The sequence below is a fragment of the Scardinius erythrophthalmus genome, assembly GCF_964197995.2.
Source record: "Scardinius erythrophthalmus genome assembly, chromosome: 13".
Classification (NCBI taxonomy): domain Eukaryota; kingdom Metazoa; phylum Chordata; class Actinopteri; order Cypriniformes; family Leuciscidae; genus Scardinius; species Scardinius erythrophthalmus.
This window is the reverse complement of record NC_138233.1, coordinates 27,601,445-27,614,278: the sequence shown is the minus strand read 5'-3', so window position 1 is coordinate 27,614,278 and position 12,834 is coordinate 27,601,445. Positions and strand designations below refer to the sequence as shown.

Sequence of the window (12,834 nt, the reverse complement as noted above, 5' to 3'; positions counted from 1 at the left end):
AAGATTCAAACAGAGTTCAATTCTCATTGAAATCAGTTCAGTGTTGATTCCCTTCAGTTCTATAAATGTGTAAAGTTCGTCAATTGTGAAATGAGTTCAGTTCATCTATAAAGCAGCTCTGGAGAAATGTTGTAAAGGCTGTATAAAGGAAGATGACTAATATGAGCTGTTTTACAGTGTGCTGCTCCCTGGAGCTCTCCAACACGTCCATGCTAGAGAAGGAAAGCAAGAGGAGCGCTGACCCGTCCGCTGCGCCTCTGGCCCAGGACGAGCCCCCCTGGCTGGCTCTCGCCAAGAAGAAGGCCAAAGCCTGGAGTGAAATGCCACAGATTGTCCAGTGAAAGCTCAGCTGGCGTATGGACTTCAGAAGCATTCACAGGATGACACTTCACTGACTTTCTCATCTATATGTGCACACACACGTGAGCAGTAATAGGAGACATATACAGCCTCATTTTGCTTAATCAGCCCGGTGTCATTTATTTTTTGACGTCATAAAGAATATAGATGCACTGTAGACTGGGGCTTATGGGTAATACATTGTATTTGTATTATGATTTGGTTTGCAACAAAACAGTAATTTTTTAAAACGGACTGTTTAGTCACAGGACTGAGTTGGACGTTCAGATGGAGTGCTTCAAACTGAGGAATGAGTTTTGCCCGTTTGAAAAAGCTGTGTTTTTATTTGGGACCGTGTGAATGAACACCTTCACCGCTCTTTACTAAGTAACTCTGCTATGTCATGCTGTAGCCTTTAACGTTAGTAACACAGTTATCATGAATGGAGCTGAAGGTGTCTTTGTATTTATTTATCTCACTCTTGTATGTTTTATGTATTTTTGTATTTACGTGCACAGTTTTGTGACTTGTACATAAAATGTGAACTACAAAAAAATCCTGAAAAATAATAAAATGGAGTCATGTTTATTTGATCCGTCCAAAGATACAGATATCAGATTTCCTTTCTCTCAGCAGTACTTTTTTTCTCTACAGTTTTTTATCTATCTATCTATCTATCTATCTATCTATCTATCTATCTATCTATCTATCTATCTATCTATCTATCTATCTATCTATCTATCTATCTATCTATCTATCTATCTATCTATCTATCTATCTAATCTATCTATCTAATCTATCTATCTATCTATCTATCTATCTATCTATCTATCGGTCTATCTATCGGTCTATCTATCTATCGGTCTATCTATCTATCTATCTATCTATCTATCTATCGGTCTATCTATCTATCGGTCTATGTTTCTGTCTGTCTGTCTATATCTATCTGTCTATATGTCTCGACATACATGACTCTACATCTGTCTGTCTGTCTAATTATTTATCAAATGTATTATTAAAAACATCAGAACAGTAAATAAATCAAGTAGCTGCCCTTTGAATGTGAGTGGCGCCATCTACTGGAAAAATTATATATCAGTATTAGGATACTCACAATGACAAAACTAAAAAAAAAAAAAAAACAGAAAAGGGGCAGTAGATACTGTATATTTGGAGACCCTTATTGCCTCTCTATATTACTCATTTTTATATTGTTAGCAAACTCAATATCTATTTTCTTTTTAAGGAAAATGCTAACACTACAATAAGGTCCAGTTGTTAACAGTTAATGCATCCACTATCAATGATCAATCTATTTTGACAGCATTTATTAACCTTTGTTAATATTTATTTAATAAAATGTTAGTTCAGGGTGCATTAACTAATTGTAATTTTAAGAAAATGCTGAAAATAGCATTAGCTAAGATTAATAAATGCTGTCGAAGTATTGTACATTGTTAGTTCAGGTTATTGTAACGTGTTTGCTAGTTTGATAAACTTGTATCAACTAGCCTACTACAATTAATGACTTGTGCCCTCACACGTGTTTCCCCAACAGTTATGAATATCATTTTACTTGAACGATAAAATATTGTGTTTTAATATATTGTTAATTTAGTAGAACTAATTATAATTTATTAAAAAATAAAATAAATAAGACAAGAAAAACATGACGTCTCAAAGTGACACGTGATGCGTCGCAGATAAACAGTGCAGACGGAATTGGAGAACTAAAAACACTTTTCAAGCAAAGACATTTCAAGTTCGTTGTGTTTAAAATGCTCAAGCAAAATAATATAATCATTTTAGTGCTGAAAACATATCAGTATTTATGGTTGCCAAACGGTAGCGAATCGTGTTGATAGTAAATGTGATTCTTTCCACCTGTGTGAACTTGAGGAGAACTGATGAAAATCACCAGACGCTTCAAATAACGACAACATGGCTCAGAAAGGTTAGTTCCAAGATCATGTCTAGCAGCATTTGTCCATTTATACACTGTAAACAATTATATGACCAATAAGATATGAAAACATACGTTTTCTCATTGCTCTTCAAAATAAGCAATTTTCAACTTTTTTATGTTATACAAGATTCAACTCGTTTTTTAAGTCAGTTTAATCTAATTTAAGTTGAAATGACTTAAACAACCAAGATTGTACGTAAAAATTTAAAGCAGAAACTTATTTACAGTGTATATTTAATGAAATGAATACATTTTAAGCATGGTGTATGCATTCAAATGTCTTTTGAGGCTGCTGTATAAAAGCTTTTGCATATAGTGGGAATAAGTCGATCATAGCCAACCCACAGCCTTAGGCAAATTAGCCAGATTTATTCAGGCATGATGGTTATATGCAAATATATAGGCTATCTAATACAGTTTTTTCCATATTGTGACAAATAAAGCCAGAGTACATTCAAATGTAGGCTGTAGTCCAGTCAGACATTGCCATACTTGCATATCTATGCGTTTCCCTAATCAGTGTCTTCATTGTGTTGATTTTGTTGTCAGCTGTTGTTGTACAGTTGAACTGAACATTAATATGTTCATGCAATGACAGTCATAAAGCAACAGGCAACATTCAAGGATAGCTTTTAATTATACCACATGAAATTCACAGAGCTGTCTGATGGAGTTTTGTCTTCTTGCTTTACAGAGAAAATAAAGCAATTCCTTTTCTGGTCAAGTGAATTATGCTATATATTCAAAGCAGGATAAAACCAGACATAAATACTCATAAGGCTGCTTCAAGTTACATGAAACACTCAGAATGTCATCCCTGAGGCCTCATCCTTCTGTTATCATGAGTCCGTATCCGTATACTAGTTTTGAGCTGCTCGTCACTCTCTTTTCTTCTTTTCCATGCCTTTGACTCGACCCTCCAGACTGCTGATTCGGGTCTCCAGACTGCCGCCTCCTCCGCTGCTCGCAGCGACCCCAAACACAGCGCAGACGAGCACTAGCAGGGTGAGTCTCATCGTGGTGACCTCAGGGGAGGCGACGGGGTCACTGACGATCCGCACAAACAGCCACAGCACTACAGCCGCTTTAATCAGCCAAAACACTCTCCGCACAAGCGCCACAGTGACCCGCAGCAGGAAGGACAGCAGCCAGTAACCAATCAGAGCCAGCACGGCACACTTGGTCACAGCAGACACTCCCTCGGTGGTGAAATGAGGGATAGATATTGTCTCTTTGAATAATACACACACACAGAGGAAGAAAAAAAGAAGAGATGTTAATTAGATGTAGCATTGACGTGTTGTCAGAATTGTCTTTATTAAATTCCCAATTCCCAAACTTTTATACATTTACATTCTCCTCTCCTCAAATAAGACGTGTCTATATTTATAGCACAAACTAGTGTGGGATGAGTTAGGGGCTGTTTTTTTTTCTTTTAAAAATGTGAAGTCGCACAAAAGTATGCAACTACAGAGCCACAGAGCTGATGAATAGAAAACAACGCAGAGCCTCGACACACTTTTAAAGACTTCTTTTAATCTGAAGAACAAGGCACTTGTGTAAGAGACACTGAAAAGCAGCAAGATGTTTAAAAGCAACTTGTACTGATGTATCTTAAAATATATCCGTGCCATTGTTTAGTCTCAAAATGCACACCAGTGATGTTTTTTTCATAGCGCATGTTTTTTATAAGGAATGTCCTTATTGAACTAAGGCCTAATCTTGGCTTAATTTAAGCCTTGTCTGTGAAATCAGGCCGTGTTGACCCAGGAACATGTCTTACTTGGCGAAATCACAGTGGCCGTAGAGCACGTTGTGTGTGAACTGAACAGCCCCTTACATGCCAAAGTTTAACTATAACAATAACTATATTAGCGAGTGTCGTCACCAACGCACAATATAACTGCAGTGTGAGTGGATAATAAACACAATGTTTTGTCCCCTGCCATTTTAAATGCTTGAATTCTGGATTCTGATTGGCTCTAAATGTGTTTATCATTCCTCAACTATCTGAAAGTGATTCCAACGATATCGTTTCTCTGTGTCGTTATCGTTATAGTTGTGGTGTGGAATTTACTATTCTCATAGAATTAAACCAATTTTTAAAATTTTAGTTACAGTCCTTGGCAGTTTTCCAAAGTTTCACTAGCCACAATTTTGACATTGATGTCATGGGGAAAAACTGCCATATACATATTTTTAGTATTATTGGTAGCAGGGATATTATGCTGCTGTCACTTTAACACCTGACGCATTGATCCATTATACTGTTACACATGCGTTTTCTTTCTCAACTGTTTACAATCACTTAAAACAACTGACTAAGTTTACATGAATACTCGCCAAGACCGGCATTTTGACATTATTTTGTGTGTATTTGACTGTTTAAGTGAAAAAGAACTCAATTTAGTACCGAGAGGCGGCTTTATCTGCACACACTTTTGGGTGTGAGCACAAAATCTGCAGGAATTAGTAAAATTATGTGCAATCCCACTCCGAATATTAAACCCTGTAACACCAACAATATTCCCCCGGAGCTACTGAAACAAGTGAGTGTGTAACTCACTGTTGGAGAGATGAGAGCGAGAAAGAGCAGCTGGTGTCGTATAGGCTATCTATTCAGCAGAAAGTTAGTATTGGAAGCGTTTCAGATGTTTCAGAATCGATATAACGAAAGATCTCTATTTTTGACAACACTACATTGCACTTAGGGTACGTTTACACAACAACGATATGCTTAAAGGGATACTCCACTTTTTTTGGAAATAGGCTCATTTTACAACTCCCCCAGAGTTAAACAGTTGAGTTTTACCGTTTTTGAATCCATTCAGCCGATCTCCGGTTCTGGCGGTATCACTTTTAGCATAGCTTAGCATACATCATTGAAGTGGACAAGACCATTAGCATTTCTCTCAAAAAAATGACCAAAGAGTTTCGATATTTTTCCTATTTAAAACTTGACTCTTCTGTAGTTACATCGTGCACTAAGACCGACGGAAAATGTAAAGTTGCGATTTTCTAGGCTGATATGGCTAGGAACTATACTCTCATTCCTGCGTAATAATCAAGAAACTTTACTGCCGTACCATGAGTGCAGCAGGCGTAATGATATGACGAAGCGCCTAAAAATAGTCCCCAGCTCGGTAACCTGTGCAAGCAGGTTGTCACGTTGGTTATGTTGACGGAAGGTAGCCTATTCTCAGGCGCTGCGTCATATCATTACGCCTGCTGCACTCATGATAAGGCAGTAAAGTTTCTTGATTATTATTACGCAGGAATGAGAGTATAGTTCCTAGCCATATCAGCCTAGAAAATCGCAACTTTACATTTTCCGTCGGTCTTAGTGCACGATGTAACTACAGAAGAGTCAAGTTTTAAATAGGAAAAATATCGAAACTCTTTGGTCATTTTTTTGAGAGAAATGCTAATGGTCTTGTCCACTTCAATGATGTATGCTAAGCTATGCTAAAAGTGGTACTGCCAGAACCGGAGATCGGCTGAATGGATTCAAAAACGGTAAAACTCAACTGTTTAACTCTGGGGGAGTTGTAAAATGAGCCTATTTCCCCAAAAAAAGTGGAGTATCCCTTTAAAACTTATGTCATTACACAAATACAAAGTGATAGTCATTTTTATCAGCACTACGATAGCCTAACATACGTTCTCTGTTAGTATTCAACAGAGCTTGCCAGATGATTCATTTAGAGCCAAACACATTTAGAGCCAATCAGACTTATATTATAATGATAATTACACACTGAATTACATTTATCTTTGATGTTATGCTTATTGAAGTTACTTAGACCCTTGCGAGATGACCTTTACTCACCATTCACTCCTGTAGCTCTGAGTATCTCGGACACATACACAGCAATGACGTTCAGCCCACTGGCAGCTCCTTCAGCAACAAACTTCAGCAACATTTCCACAAACTGAATAAAACATTAAGGAGAAGTATAGCGGTTAGATTCCAGCACGTGTCTAGGTAGGTGAGCATTGAGGACGGTCTTTATCTGAACTCAACTCACAGTCACTGCCCACAGTTGATCATTAACTAACACTGACACAATGCACATGTGATTCAATTAAAGGAATGTTTTGGGTTCAATACAAATTCTACAGACAGCAAACGAAATCATGTTTTTATTAATGCACTGAACAATGTATGTCTATGGGGCAAAACATTGCATCGTTAAATGAATGAACACACAAAAAAAACAAAACAAAAAAAAATTCCCTGCTTGCTTTTTCCCTTTGCAGTACTTGCTAGTAGGCTAAGTTGGCCTCAAAAAGTAGCTTTTGTCTTCTTCCTGTCCTCAGTGTGACTGTTTTGGTCATAACTTCAGTTTCTGCACTTGGTCTTTCGGTGAGACCTAAACGTTGCTAATAAAATTGAAATTTGATACTCATTTGCAAGTATTGATAGTGTGCGGGAGTTCCTTGTTTGTTGGTCTTTTGAGGTAATGACTATAGGCTTCATACCGTGTTGCGTATCTAGCTCACTAAGTGTTTACTTGACTTTTTTATGGTGTATAGGGGCCTGTTTATACCTGGTCACTTCATGCGTTTTTACTGATCAAAACGATTCCATTTACACCTAGTCACATAAGTGTGTTTTCGCAAAACTGATATAAATCGGATCTTCTATTCCCGCGCTATGCTGATTTAATGTAGGCCTATGCAGAGTTCACGGCACCAAAAGCAACAGATATGAGCTGCATTTTATTGATCATAAGCTCATTTCAAAATCAGCGATAGGAGAGAGCGACAGCAGCTGGTAGCCTAATATCATTTCATTTCTTTACTATTAATGAATATGATTGTGTGTTGAGCGTCTACGACTTACTTTTTACTTTCATTTGCGGCAGTTTGCCATTGGCTTGATGAATAGATCGCTCATCTGTCTTGATGCGTGTTGCAGTAGCGTCATCATATCTGGCTATAACATGACATATAAGGCCCTATCTTGCACCCAGCGCAATTGACTTTATACACCGACAATGTTTCATTCCTATTTTGCACCCGTGCACAGCGGACTTTTCCCTCCACAGACGCACGTCGCGTCGGAAAAACTAGGAAATGCATTTGCGCTCCCGGGGGCGGTTCAGCGCAAAGAGGAGCCGTGTTCCGGCGCAAACGTTCCCTCATGCTATTTTGCAGGTTTAGAAAACAATTCCGCCACTGACCAGGAAAAACCTAGTCTAAAGTCAGTGGCGCATTGCACATGTTGTTCATATGCTATTTTAAGGGCGCATGCTTGGCCATAATCAAGGTAGCGTGTGCACAACGCGCATACACTTTGCTTATCTCATCTACACAGAAGCAGCAGTTTTCATTTTTAGACAACCATACATTATTACAAGGAAAAATATTAACACACGAGGGAAATCATTGTTGTGTCCATGAAGATGTGAAAAAATAGGCATAAATCTAGCTTGCACATTTACCCAAATTTTTATACGCCTGTTTAACCGAAGCTAATTTGGGTGGTTTTCTCCCATCCCCAATGTCACATCTCTGTCTTTTACGGCCCTGACGAGAACGTCGGTCTCCTCGGCTGTGAACCGCTCCTGGCAAATCCGCCGTTATAATAGCAATCCGCCATGGAACAAGCGCTCCTGCTCTTAAAGGGAATGTGAGATGACGCTCTGATTGGTTTATTTCACGTTACACCCAAACCACACCTATGAGTAATGAAGCTACTTCAGACCAACCCCTTTTAGATTTGAGTCGGGCGCAAGAGTCATTTATCCCGCCGGTATAATAGCAACAGCACCCAAGACCCGCCCACAAACTTACTTGCGTTTCACGCTTGATACTTGCATTTCAGATTATTTTTCAAGTTCGCACCTAACTATATTTAGGCGCACATGCGAGTGAAATACTCGCACTGTAGAGCCGTTACTGTAATTACATTTATAATTACACTGTTGACCCTTCCCTTTTAACCCACCCTTAGTCCTACCCATAACACTAATCTAACCTATAACCTATCATTGTAAAGATGCATAATATAAAGTGCGAACGAGTTGTGTTTTAATTCATTGAATTGCACTTTTTATGTATTTTTTAAATGAATGAACAGATCCGGACAAACAAATATGTCATGTCATAATACAGTATTTGGCTCAGTGTTAATTATATGTGTTAGGCTGGTAAATCATACTTCCACTGTTGCTTTTGCATTTACAAAGTAGTAAAGCTTTTATTTAGTCAATATCAAATGAATAATTTCAATATTGTTGGGCATATGCATTTCATGGTAATATTAGTCAGGTTTAATGTTTGATTATGAGGGCATTTTTGTATAAAAAATGTATTGAAGCTTGTTTGCCCCACGGAATAAAACAATTTAAAAGATAATTGCAACTTTTTATCTCACAATTCTGACTTTTTTGCGAGTTCTAAAGTCAGAATTTGAGATTTGCGAGATATAAACTCAGAGTACCTTTTTTATTATGTATTAAGTGGTGGAAACAAGCATCCATAAAAATATTGTGATATTGTGTTGATTGTCACATGATGTTCAATGTAAAATCTGGGTTGAGAACATGCGATTTAAGGCAGGAATACACTACATGACTTTTAAATCTGAAGAATGACTTTGATTTTTAGTTTCTAATTCTAGCATCAACCCCTTCAGACAGTAAATGGGGGGGAAATCTGGGAAAAGTCGAGTAGTGTATTCCAGCCTTTAGACAACTTTACAGCTCAAAACACACATTATTGTAAGGAGGAATCAAAGTGATTCAATATATGAACTGCACATTTCGAGTTTAAAGCTTCCAGAACGTTATTTTCCACTGTAAGTGTATAAACCATGATTTTTGCTTGTTTTTACGAGCTTCACTTGTACTGAACCCAAAACATTCTTTTAAGTGGTGATAAGATAACCCATCAGCTGACTGGGATCAAACAAAGAAGGCAAACTAGAGGTTTGGAATCTAGCTTGAAAGGCTAAGGAGGAGGGCTAATCTTTAATAGTATTTGTACGATAACACACCACAATACTAAGAGATCTGTGTCTGTGTGTCTGTGTGTGTGTGTGTGTGTGTGTGTGTGTGTGTGTGTGTGTGTGTGTGTGTGTGTGTGTGTGTGTGTGTGTGTGTGTGTGTGTGTGTGTGTGTGTGTGTGTGTGTGTGTGTGTGTAAAGCTGGCAGAGTGACAGCTGGGCACCCCGCTTAACTCAATCATTCACACACATGCGCAGCTATCACACATACATTACTTGTGATCAGATACACTCCTCTCTGGCATAAGGTCACCTCATTTGCTGAAGGAGGAACGCAAGCAAACGTTTGCACACACAGAGAGAGAGTGTGTGTTTGACTTCATGAAGAGAGTTAATGGGAAAATAATCACTGAGCAAAGTAGCATTGTTTGGCATTCTGGGCGTAAGCCACCAAGCACTTGCACACCTGTTCTGGCATTTTTACTTCTTCTCAGTAGCAGTTGTCGCTTTCACACACACAGTAACACAAGGATGAGCAGTGCACGTGAACAAATCAGTCCGTGGGACACGAGCTCCGACACTTTTACTTGTTCTTACCATAGCAACAGAATAGATGTTCTCTGGGCCAAACACTGAGTCAAGGTACAACACAGCATTCTGGGTCAAAGAGAGGTGGGTGAGGGGGACACAAGCAGAGGAAATTAGGCCAATGGAGGAGAGGAGGGGGTTAAAGAAGGATTAACAAGTAGAGGGAGGACATGAGAGAGAGATAAAAGTAGGAAGAGAACCGTGAATACCACAAACCAAAAGTATAAGCATCCATTAGTGAAGGTTCAGTTACAAGGTAACCAGAATTCAGTAACCCAGCTTATACGTTCTGCTAATGTTCATAATATGTTATGAAAACGTTATTTCTGAATGTTTAAAACAAAAGTGTCTTGGTTATGTGGACACTAAGGAAACATTCCATTTTATCATTGTGCCAACATTATGGAAAACTTTTTAATGTTTTTTTAACCTTCCATGAACTATATAAATAATGTTTTTGTTCTAACATTCTGAGAACATTATTAAAGATCAGATGACTTTACGAATATTTTATTAACGTTACTGGAAGAACGTGTGTTCATGATTTTGAGAGAACTTTGCCAGAACGTTAGCAAAAGTTCTGAGAACATCCACTGTTAGATGGGAAGACAAATGTTTAATAACCATATATTTGTTTTAAAAATGTTTTAAACCATCACAAAAGAGATCTATTCAGTATCGCAGTTGTTTCCCCGGCTAGATGTCTTGAATGGAGTCTCATGCTTCTCAGGTGTTTCTCCTTTGGCAAAAACCTGTGCATTATCTCCTCTAAAGTCTGCCCAGGCAACAGATTTCAATATGAACTAAAATATTTAAAATTTTCTCAATATCCAACAAACGTCACATTTGTGTCTATTTTCAGGAGATACGTTTGAAACAAAGTTCAATGAAACAATAGTTCAATATATTACCACTATGCAATATTTTGAACGGTTAAATTAGCTATATTTTACCGTAGAATAAATAGCCTAATTACATCATCTCACAAATAACCAAAAAAAAAAAAAAAAAAAAAAAAAAAAAAAAAAAAAGACGTTTTACCTCAACACAAATCTCAATCACATGGGTGCCAACAATGGACTCCACGTATCTTCTCAACCCGTCCAGAGGTTCCATAACAACAGACCCAAAATCATAAGAGCCCGAAATGAACTCTTCTGCAAACCCATGACATAAGGCTGAACGAACCAGAACCAAAAACCCAAAGAACAGCAGCTTTTCCGAACTTCTCGAGGCAGCGTTGTGAACAGACATCCTTATGCCGGACGAGCACGCGACTTCTGATAGATGAGAATAGAAACTAAAAAAATCGATGTGCACAATAGCTCGATACTTTTGTCCAGTGTTCTTTTTTTTCTGTTCTTTTTTACTTGAAAAAGTCTATGAATAAAAATATCTACTGGTAGTTCCTTATGACAAAACTATATTTCATGGCTGAACAGATTCAGTCTCTTCAAGAAGTCCGCGGGCACGCGCGCTTGCCAAGGGCACTTAAAAATAGCGTCTAGATGACTGTATATGGTATCGAACAACAAAGCGTTAAGACAAAGATAAAATAAGTTACAACTAAATTTTGAAACTGTCTAATACAAAACGAGGGTTTTTAACGCGCAAAATTCTATTTTCTTACGAGAACGAGGCGTTTTATTGAGCGAATATCTGAAATGAATCCAGTGTTTGAGGATCTCTTCAAATGTTAAAGTGTTTGAAGAGCTCGTCGTGCACGGTGGGGTAAAGTTTGAACACTATTGTTGGACTACAGACATGTTAATACGGTTATGCCTCCGCCTCCTGCATTCCTGTGCCATGTAGAGAAACGCAGTGTTGGCACTTCAAGCGAGCGACGCGACGCGACAGTAACGCTCGCGAGCTGTTTATTATGAGATTTACAGAGGCGCCCGAGGTGCGTGAAGATCTGCACGCTGGGACATGTGCTTTTTCAATAAATACAGGATTACAGAGTACAGTACCAAATATGAAAATAGAAAAATGAGAATATAAAATGTCCATAAATAGTTACACTTTATTTTAAGGTGTTACTGTTACAGTGTTATTATATATTTAAGTACTAACTACATGTACTTACCATAGGGTTAGGGTAGGATTAGGATTTGGTTGAGGGTTAGTTGCATGCAATTATGCATAATTTACTGATTTTACTATGGTAAGTACATGTAATATGGACACTAAAATAAAGTGTTACTCATAAATTATACCAAGTTACAAACTGACAATGAGTTGCTAATGTCCTACGTTCCTGCTGTGCTGGGTCACGTCCCATCATATATTATGTAAGGGATAATGTATAGTGAGCCGGTTGTTATAGTGAATAACAACCCCGACAGGCTGAACGGGATCCCGACGCGAAGCGGAGGGATCTTGAATCAGCCTGAAGGGGTTGTTATTCACTATAACAACCGGCTCACTATACATTATCCCGCTTATTACATGGCTACCTACAAAATAAATAAATAATTTGACACAAATTATTTATTCAAAAAGGAGTTTATTGATTTAAAAACGATTGTATTGCTTCCGCCAAAGAAAATAGTCCATTCCGCGTCCATAGCAACGCGCTGTTTTTCATGGCAACGGTCTGTTATACTTCGCAGCGGTCTGTTATAAAGAAATAACAGACCGCATTCTATATTGGAATTCAGCCAAGCCATGTAATAAATTTATTTATTACATGGCTTGGCTGAATTCCAATGTAGAATGCGGTCTGTTATTTCTTTATAACAGACCGCTGCGAAGTATAACAGACCGTTGCCATGAAAAACAGCGCGTTGCTATGGACGCGGAATGGACTATTTTCTTTGGCGGAAGCAATACAATCGTTTTTAAATCAATAACCCCTTTTTAAATCAATAATTCGCGGCAAATTATTTATTTATTTTGTAGGTAGCCATGTAATAAGCGGGATAATGTATAGTGAGCCGGTTGTTATAGTGAATAACAACCCCTTCAGGCTGATTCAAGATCCCTCCGC

General features: G+C 38.1%; 2 protein-coding genes across 10 annotated transcripts in view; one reads left to right on the top strand and one right to left on the bottom strand.

The window, feature by feature from the left end:
* Window positions 1-1,459, top strand: part of LOC308700934 (uncharacterized protein) — a 52,708-nt gene extending 51,249 nt beyond the window's left edge. For all 8 annotated transcript variants that reach the window (XM_081382849.1, XM_081382846.1, XM_081382852.1 and 5 more), the window contains one exon: window positions 178-1,459. In XM_081382849.1, the coding sequence (XP_081238975.1) occupies window positions 178-341 (164 nt within the window). In that variant the 3' untranslated portion in view covers window positions 342-1,459. The remainder of the gene's footprint in view (window positions 1-177) is intronic.
* A 1,040-nt stretch (window positions 1,460-2,499) lies between these two features.
* Window positions 2,500-11,745, bottom strand: LOC308700938 (uncharacterized protein). 2 transcript variants are annotated; one of them, XM_081382864.1, is made up of 4 exons: window positions 10,887-11,603; window positions 9,855-9,914; window positions 6,135-6,237; window positions 2,529-3,536 (listed from the first exon to the last, which is right to left on the bottom strand). In XM_081382864.1, the coding sequence occupies exons 1-4, from the start codon at window positions 11,097-11,099 to the stop codon at window positions 3,184-3,186; spliced, it is 729 nt and encodes a 242-aa protein (XP_081238990.1). In that variant the 5' UTR covers window positions 11,100-11,603; the 3' UTR covers window positions 2,529-3,183. The 2 variants fall into 2 exon arrangements, with proteins under 2 accessions (XP_081238991.1, XP_081238990.1); XM_081382865.1 differs by lacking the exon at window positions 9,855-9,914 and having other exon boundaries at window positions 2,500-3,536; window positions 10,887-11,745.
* Between the last annotated feature and the right edge of the window lie 1,089 nt (window positions 11,746-12,834).

Coding starts and splice junctions, on each gene's coding strand:
- LOC308700938 (XM_081382864.1), bottom strand. CDS start 11,099: ATGTCTGTTCACAACGCTGCCTCGAGAAGTTCGGAAAAGCTGCTGTTC. Junction 6,238..9,854: donor ACATCTATTCTGTTGCTATG/GTAAGAACAAGT, acceptor TGTTTTATTCAG/TTTGTGGAAATGTTGCTGAA. Junction 3,537..6,134: donor CAGAGCTACAGGAGTGAATG/GTGAGTAAAGGT, acceptor TATTATTCAAAG/AGACAATATCTATCCCTCAT.